At 62.3% G+C, this 9,088-nt stretch overlaps 1 protein-coding gene across 1 annotated transcript; it reads left to right on the forward strand.

The window, feature by feature from the left end:
* Positions 1-3,142: 3,142 nt before the first annotated feature.
* Positions 3,143-8,843, forward strand: CACNG5 (calcium voltage-gated channel auxiliary subunit gamma 5). Its single transcript, XM_068979034.1, has 5 exons — positions 3,143-3,338; positions 4,560-4,646; positions 6,029-6,169; positions 8,125-8,270; positions 8,586-8,843. The coding sequence occupies exons 1-5, from the start codon at positions 3,143-3,145 to the stop codon at positions 8,841-8,843; spliced, it is 828 nt and encodes a 275-aa protein (XP_068835135.1).
* Positions 8,844-9,088: the final 245 nt, after the last annotated feature.

A 9,088-nucleotide genomic window follows, 5' to 3' on the forward strand; every position in this document is an offset into this window, starting at 1 on the left:
CAGAGACCCCGGGTCAGCGCTCCCTGCAGGCTTCCTCAGCCTGTGTCAGATGGACAGCCGGTGTCACCAGAATCAGGTCACGGAGGCACGACTCCCCCGTCTACACGTGTGAAGACACGGGGAGCAGAGCTGTCGTTCACCTCTCGCTGGCTTTTACCGCACCTGCTAGCTGTGTGAGGGGGTGGGCCCCCCCGGGGCGGGCTTCTAACTGCCGACAATTAAGACCTTGTGCGCTGAGTCCCACAGGCTGCAGCCCTGTGCCCACTCTGTAAGGAGGATTCTGAAGAAGAAAGTAGGTGCCCCCCCCACCTTTTCTAAAGGGAGTTTGGTTTCCACAAATGCTGCAAGATAAACGTCTGCTTCTCTTCGGGTGGAAGCTGTTGGTGGGGCCTGTCGTCGGGGACTGTCCTGAGGGCTGGGCTGGCGCATGCCGCCTGCTCCCGAGGCCCCTGACGTGCCAGGTGGCCGGGGGCGACTTGGGGCGGAGGGGAGGGTGTGCCTCTGGTTTGTGGCTGCTGCCAGCGCTGGGAACATGGAGCCCTGGCTTGATCCCTGTTCCAGGAAGACTCCCGGCCACAGGGCACCTGCACCTCCTTGGACCCAGGAGGCACACAGCATGCCTCCCGGTGCAGCATCTCGGGCCTGCTAGGCTCAGGAGAGGAGCTGTGAGGGGCGGCTCAGAGAATTTGTGGTCCTTCTTTAACCCCCGTAGGGGGGTCAGCACCGTGGAAACCAGGTCACAGGAGCCCTCTGGCCACTGGTGTGTCCTGTGGGAGCTGGCCAGGCTGGTGCCGAATCCTGGACCAGTGAACAGGAGCAGCTGCCACCAGTGGCTCGAAGCCCCGCTGAGAACCGAGGTCCCCAGACCGTCGTCAGGCAAAAGTCCCGGGCTTTCTCTCTGGGTTGTCGGCTGCAGAGATCAGGCGTCTACACTGGCCTGGCCTTCCACGTTCCTCCTTCTCCTCTCAATTAAACCCGTCCATCCTCCCCAGCTGTCCTCTAACCAAGGCTCATCTGTCTCCGAGCACCTAAGCACTTCATCCCACGTCCTTTTATTATCGGCCTGGGCAGGAAAATGCGCCATTAGTGATTTCATCTCGACAAGACATTTCTCCCTAATGGCTAGTTATGAATGATAATTAGCAACTATTAACTCCTGATAATTAAGCTAATACTTCCAGGTAATGGCAGCTGGGTAATCATCTAAAGAAACTCAAAGCTGCTGTGCTTTCCAGGCTCCACGCTCCACAGGATGACAGTGCACCTCAGGTTCTCTCGCCCGGGAGTTCAGGGCTCTTGCCTTTTCTTTACGTGGGCAGTGACTGAAGAATGGATGAGTCTGGCCTTTATTTAGCTGTCTTCTCTGGATGTAGAAATAATACACGTTCTTTTAGAAAAGTAGAGAGAATCAAATATACATAACCTATTACCTGGAAACGTCCACCATCAACATTTTGGTTTATTTCTTCCCAGTCTGTGACTTTTTTTCTCACAGTTGAGTTCACACTAAGTACACGCTTTCACATCCAGCTTTTTTCTTGCAGTATCACAACACAAACATCTTCCCTTGTGATGCACGTGTGCGTGCTGAGTCGTGTCTAACTCTTTGCGACCCCCTGGACTGTAGCCCACCAGGCTCCTCTGTCCATGGGATTCTCCAGACAAGAATACTGGGGTGGGTTGCCATTTCTTCCTCCAGGGCATCTTCCTGACCAGGGACCCTGCCTTGCAGATGGATTCTTTACCACTGAACCACGGGGGGAGGTCGCTCACCTATAGAATGGGGGTGGTGATCTGGTTGTGAAGATTAAAATTAAGTGCTTGGCAGATCACACTGAGCAGTGATGGATATTCAGCATACTTCAGCCTGTGTTGCTGTCCTTTCCTCCCTGTCCTGGGAGGGGGCCGGGCCTCAGGAAGCCTAATCTCCCCGCAGCCCGCAGCTGCTCAGGACGCGGCTCCCACCGCTCCTTCAAGGCTCTCTGCAGCTCATGGGGCTGGTATTCCCTCCTGTTCCTCTCTCCTTCGCTTACTGCACTCACCATCCTCGGGGTTCCAATTCCGGTCCCCATGGCAGATAATGGGATTTTGTGAGCCTCAAATGTAAGCGAAAATTCTTCGTAAACGGCTGTCAGAGTCCTCAGGACTGTAACCCATGTGGGGACATCCAGCTGGTCCAGGCAGCCGTTCCCCAAGGGGCCCTGTCCACACCACACCTCCGCCTTGGACCTGCGGCTCCGCTGGACAGAACACGGCCCACCCTCCCGTCCTGGCCGTTCGGCTGTCGTTTCGTGTTTCTCCAGCTTGCAGTTGACAGAGACTGACTGCTTTGCTTCTGGGCAGTGAACCCGGGGCCCACGCATAGGCGGCGCCTCACGGGCCGGCCGGCCCCTCCACCTCCCACCCGCTGCGTGGAGAGTGGCCTGGTGTGTGTTTCGGCTTCTCCTCTGGAAGCAGGTGCAGGCAGGGCTGGCTGGCATAAAGGCCTGTGCTGTCCTGCCTGGGGCTATGCCCCTTTGCCTCCAGGAGGCCAGCACAGGCCCATTGTCCGGGTCAGCCTCCCCTTGCCCCGACCCTGGGTCAGCTGGTGAAGTGGGGCTCCTGCCCCTCGTTCTGGTGAAGGACGCTCGTTTCCTACACTTCCCTTCCCCTCCTACAGCAAGCCCAGACCCCGCAGAGGAAGGGAGCCCCCACACCTGACGTTGCTTCCGACTCCGACCCTCCCAGTGGAGCTCAGGCCTCCTCCCCACCCTGCCCCACCCTCGGGCAGAACTCGCCAAGCTGCAGGCTCCTTGCTTTGGGCTTGGGAGCACTGTCTTCTAGGTGAAAACCTGTCAAGGGCGAGGGCGGGTCCTGCTCGTCCCCGCCTCTAGTCAGGCACCCTGGGCCGCGTGAACGGACGGATGGGTGAACGGCAGCATCACCCAGGGGCTCGAGAGGACACGGGCCCCTCACAGAGGTCAGGCAGGCAGGCTCTGCGTCCCCCACTGGAGAGAAGGCAGCCCCTCTGTCAGGTGGCCTGCCGGCCCTGGATCACCGTCTGCCCCGCGGGGGCTCTGCTTCCCTCCCAGGCCGCGCCTGCTCTCGCCGCTGTCTCGCTCTCCTGCCCCCAGAGCCCACGCCCGCTGGGCTGACCGGGAGGATGGGCACCTGTGGGAGGAAGGCCCTGACCCTGCTGAGCAGTGTCTTCGCCGTGTGCGGCCTGGGCCTGCTGGGCATCGCCGTCAGCACAGACTACTGGCTGTACCTGGAGGAGGGCGTGGTCCTGGCCCAGAACCAGAGCACCGAGGCCAGGATGTCGCTGCACTCAGGCCTGTGGAGGGTCTGCTTCCTGGCAGGTAAGCGTGCCCTGACCGCGCCCAGCGCTGCCCCAGAGAGGAGCAGCCCTCCCACCCCACACCCCCCAGGAAGCAGTGTCCCTGCGGGTAGGGGGTGTTCCCGCGGACGCGCTCCCCTCGGCGGCCAGCCCTGCCCTTCAGTGTCCATCAGGCAGGTCCTCTCCCCTCTGAGCCCCGGGTCTTCCCACCTGAGAGCGCACGTGACCCCGGGGAACTCCTAGCACATTCTCCGCCCACGGAAGAGCAGGGACTAAACCCAGGTGCAGTCTCTCCGACTCCGCGAGAGGGAGCAGGCTTCCACCCGACCCATCCGGGCCTCCTGCCCGCTTGCGGGTTTCTCTGCCCCACGCGCTCTGTTCTTATCCCTTCATCATGACCAGGAGCACGCAGCCTTTCCTGGAGGCTCTGTAACCCAGGCGCCCGTGGGCACAGGGCACACTCAGTCCTCCCAGCCTCATGGCAGGGCTCTGCTGGGAGGCACCAACTCATGCTCAGCGGGACGACACCTGGAGGCCTGGCTGAGTCTGCCTCGGGAATGACATCCAGCGCCGGCCCCACCTCCCACGGCCTGCACTGTGCGGCCTCCATCTCTGCTTGAACCTGAGGCAGCGTTAGGTCACCCGGATCCGGCCACCAAGGCGGCGACAAAGGGGCTCTGCTCCTCGGCTCCCACACTGGGGCGCCTGAGCCAGCCATGTGCCACCCTCGGTGGACCCTGCCCCCAAGCCACCAGACGTCTGACGCAGCCTCGAGCTGCAGTGCCGATTGCTTTTCACGCAGCTTCGGTGCTTCTCTGGGGAAAATGTGCCGTTAGGATGGGTGGGCCACCACCCGGGGACAGGCCCCCGAGGGCTTAGATCCAGCTCAGGTGTAATACGAAGATTCTAGAAGCACTTGCCCATGCCACGTGAACATGCCAGCTGCACACCCGAGCTCAGGAGGACCCAGAGGACGTGAGGACCCTCTGGCGGGGAAACCGTTGCCCTGCTGATCCCCAGGGCTGGTTCAGCTGACTGGGCCGGTCAGGCAGGGGTCCCCTTCCCACCCACCCACCCCCTGCGCTCCCTGCGCACCCCTCCAGGAGCTGTGCGCTCAGCCGAGGAGGACGACCAACGGGGAGGACTGGTCTTTGGTCAAGGGTGCACGAGTAGCTGTGCTCGCCTCTCGAGCCTCCAGACAAGCTCACCAAAGGCCCCGAGCAAAAGCGGTCTTGTCCTGCAGGTGAGGAGCAGGGGCGTTGCTTCACCATCGAGTACGTGATGCCCGCGAGCACCCAGCTGACCTCGGAGTCCACGATCAGCGTACTAAGTAGGTGTCTCTGACCTTCCACTCCGAGCCACAGGCTGCATGGGGCTGCACGGGGCAGAGGGAAGAGGCGGCTTGTTTCTTGAGAGCCAACGCCCCCGGACTCAGCTGGCGTGCCAACCAGAGTTGCAGAGTGTTTGTTGGGGGGGTCAGGTTGCTGGCACTGCCAGCTGCTGTGACCCGACCAAGGGAGAGGGCGTCCACACCCAGGGTCCTCCTCTGCGTGGGCGGACCAGCGAACCACGGACCAGGCAGCTTAGAGACAGCAGAAGCGAGATCCTCTCAGCTCTGGAGATGAGAAGGCCAAGACCAAGGTGCCAGAGACTCTCCTGGAGGCCCCGTGCAGTGCAGGGGGCACGGGTGTGACCGCTGGTTGCGGAACTAAGACCCCACATGCCTCATGATGCAGCCAAAAAATTAAAAGATAATTTTTAAAAGGATCGAGGTGCCGGCCTGCTCAGCTCCTGGTGAGGGCCCTCTCCCCAGTGCGTAGCCCAGGCCGTCCTGCTGTGTCTTCTCATGGCAGCTTGGCCGAGGGGCTCGCCTGTCTCTCTCTTACGGGCACTGACCCCCTTCATGAGGGCCCCACCCCGATGACATGAGCCCTCCCGAGGCCAGCCCCAGATACCATCCCTTGGGTGTAACATGCAAGCTTTGTGGGGCTTCCCTGGTGGTTCAGATGGTAAAGAATCTGCCTGCAGTGCGGGAGACCCAGGTTTGACCGCTAGGTCAGGAAAGATCCCCTGGAGAAGGAAATGGCAACCCACTCCAGTATTCTTGCTGGGAAATCCCATGGGCGGAGGAACCTGGCAGGCTACAGTCCACAGAGTCACAGTCGGACATGACTGAGTGACTTCACTTAGAGAATCCGCCTGCAATGCAGGAGACCTGGGCTTGATGCTGGGGTTGGGAAGGTCTTCTGGAGAAGGGAAAGGCTACCCGCTCCAGTATGGTGGCCTGGAGAATGCCATGGACTGTGTAATCCATGGGGTTGCAGAGTCGGACACGACTGAGCGACTTTCACTTTGTGGGACACAGACATTCACGCCGTTAGCCCCAGGGGACTGAACCAAGCTCTCCCTACCCCCCACCCCCACCCCCCAGCAAGACTGACGCCATGGCCTTGGCCTCACCAGAGCCGGTTTGGACCCCAGATGAAGCGGCAGTGTAGTTCTGACACTAATCCCCAGGTTAGCACAGACCCCCGCAGGTGAAGGGCCGAGGGACGAAAGCCCACTGAGGAGGAGGTGGAGGCCGGCCACTCACACAGAGTGGGGGCTTGGGGACCAGCTGGGGGACGCTGGCAGGCTGCTCAGATTGGGGGGCGGGGTGATCGCAGAATGAGCCCCTGGAGGCTGACAGCACCCTTCCATCCCCTCGGTCAGAAATGATTCGCTCGGCCACCCCGTTCCCCCTGGTCAGCCTCTTCTTCATGTTCATCGGCTTCATCCTGAGCAACATTGGGCACGTCCGTCCCCACAGGACGATCCTGGCCTTCGTCTCAGGCATCTTCTTTATCCTCTCGGGTGAGTGGTGCTGTTTCCGCTCGGGCACGCTGGACTCCTGACACCTCTGCCCCCGGAAGACCTGGTCCCCCAGGTGGGTCAGCCGCAAGGGACCTGCCGCGTCAGTGGCCCAGGCAGAATTGAGTCTGAGCTGGAAGAGAGTCTGAGGATCCCAGACTGGACCCTCCCCCTGGAGGAGGGTGACCTGGCAGCTTCCAGGACACAGCTGGGATGAGAACCCAGGGTCCTCATTCCACACTATCACTGCCGCTTCTTCTGGATGAGGAAATGGCAACCCACTCCGGTGTTCTTGCCTGGAGAATCCCATGGGCAGAGGAGCCTGGCGGGCTGCAGTTCACAGAGTTGCAAGAGTCAGACATGACTTAGCACTGTCTTTCTTGGGTTTCCATGGTAGCTCAGGTGCTAAAGAATCCACGGGCAGTGCAGGAGACCTCAGTTCAATTCCTGAGTTGGGAATGGACAGGAGAGAAAGGATATCCCTTCCTGGAGGAGGACAGGCTCCCCACTCCAGTCTTCTTGGGCTTCCTTGTGGCTCAACTGGGAAAAAAATCCACCTTCAATGCGGGAGACCTGGGTTTGATCCCTGGGTGGGGAAGATCCCGTTGAGAAGCGATAGGCCACCCACTCCGGTCTTCTGGCCTGGAGAATCCCATGCACTGTGCAGTCCACGGGGTTGCAAAGAGTCGGACGCGACTGAGCGACTTCCACTTACACCACCACTTCGTAGCTGCCGCAGTCACGGGTGCTCCTGTTCTTGGAGGGCTGTGTCCTGTGTTCTTACGTGAAAGAAGCACAGCCTGCCTTTGGGATGATGGCCTCCTCACCTCCCAGCCCTCAGCTGTCCTCCAGAGCCCCGCCCCTCCCCTGGGCTGCCCAGGCCCCTCCACGTGGACCTGTCTCTGCTCGCCAGCATCCCGTCAGTCAGTCGTTCATGTTCGCGCTCCTCCTTTCCCGGCACCATCAGGCCGCGTCCTGGGGCTGGATCCCCGCCCTCCCACACAGACAGGCAGCGTAACAGGGAATGTGGGCAAGTGGGCAGGAACGGGGACCCTGCCTGAGAAGGGCTAGACCTCACAGACCCAGGCGTACCTTCTGCTTCTCTATGAACTTCGCAAGAGTCGAGGCCCTACAGCAGCCTCAAGGCACCTGAGGTTTTCAGCGGCAGCAGCAGGCCAGAGACCTCAGGCTGATCCGGCCACGGGAAGTGTTTAAAGACAGCCGTAGACAGGGTTCACGTGGGCCTGATCCAGCGTGAGTGAAGTGCTGAGAAAGACCCGAATCACACTTGTATTCCTTTAACCTTCAAGGTGCCCAGCTTAACCATGTGAATGGAATTAAACCCAAACAGCTGAACACAGAGTAATCAACTGTGTCCTGATCTGATTACAGTCATTGACTGACAGGCTGATGCTGAGTGTCCTTTGCTCCATGAGGGGAGGGGTTGGGCGCCGGCACCCACCCCCGGCCTCTGACTTCCCGCTGGCCAGTCTGCCAGCGTCTTCACCACCTCTGCCGCTCCAGCGCAGCGGGACACACCCCGGGGCCACACCCAGGGGCGGGTGGGCTGCACAGACCAGCGATCCGGGGACTGGAGGCCCTGCCACCTCTGGTGGGGAGCACACGTTACCCCTGAGCACAGCAGAAGCCACCTGAGGCCACCGTAGGGTGACCTGGGGGGATTCAGGGCACTAGGCGCCGGCTCCTGCCCCAGCCAGTGACTCAGAGGAGGGCGGGGCGGGCTCCCGGGAGGCCCTGGCAGAGCACGAGCCCCTCCTGCACGCCGGCCTCCGTCTGGAGGGTGCCGGTCCAGGCAGGGTCTTGGGGGGTGGACCCCTGCTCCCCTTGAACCCCAGAGCGAGCTCACGGCCACCCAGGCGCCGCTTTTCCCCGGAACCGGAGGGGAGGCGGACGCCCGGGGCAGCTCCGGGCCTCCTGGCTGAGCCCCCGCCCCGCAGGCCTCTCCCTCGTGGTGGGCCTGGTGCTCTACATCTCCAGCGTCAACGACGAGATGCTCAACGGGACCAGGGACGCGGAGACCTACTTCAGCTACAAGTACGGCTGGTCCTTCGCCTTCGCAGCCAGCTCCTTCCTGCTAACCGAGGTAAAGCCTTTCCAGGGGCTGGATGGGGCGGGGCTGCTGGTAGGGGGAGGAGGAGGAGCCCCGCCGGGCTCCGCCCTTCATCCGCCCTCCCGCCGCAGGCCCTCCTCCTCCCCGCCCCCAGGCCCTCCTCCTCCCCGCCCCAGGCCCTCCTCCTCCCCGCCCCCAGGCCCTCCCCGCTCTCGCCCCGGCCCCTCCTCCCCGCCCCGCGCCCATCCCCCACGGCGCCCCATCCCCTCCCCCTCCTCCCAGCCCCTCCCCTCCCGTCTGGCCGCTGCCCAGGCCCCGCGCACCAGCGCCCTCCGCCTCCCCCCACAGAGCGCCGGGGTGATGTCCGTGTACCTGTTCATGAAGAGGTACACCGCCGAGGACCTGTACCGGCCTCACCCCGGCTTCTACCGCCCGCGTCTCAGCAACTGCTCAGACTACTCCGGCCAGTTCCTGCACCCGGACGCCTGGGCCCGGGGCCGCAGCCCCTCCGACCTCTCCAGCGACGCCTCCCTGCAGATGAACAGCAGCTACCCGGCGCTGCTCAAGTGCCCGGACTACGACCAGATGTCCACCTCCCCGTGCTGAGCCGCAGCCTCCCCTGGACCGCGGCCCGGGCAGCCTTCCCTGTCCCCGCTGGCCTGTGAGCCCCGGCGCCCCCACACCCAGCTGCTGTCGCCCGACCGGTCCCCTCCCCACTCCCCCCACTAGCTCCTAAGCAGGCCGAGTGTCAGGAGCAGGAGAGAGGGCTGACTGGTGGAGGGGGGGGGCGGGTATCCAATCGCTCAGGCCTCTGCTCCCAGGGGAGAGGTGGACACCGCTGGATCTTCAGC

The sequence above is a fragment of the Capricornis sumatraensis genome, chromosome 8, assembly GCF_032405125.1.
Source record: "Capricornis sumatraensis isolate serow.1 chromosome 8, serow.2, whole genome shotgun sequence".
In the NCBI taxonomy this organism is placed as follows: Eukaryota; Metazoa; Chordata; class Mammalia; order Artiodactyla; family Bovidae; genus Capricornis; species Capricornis sumatraensis.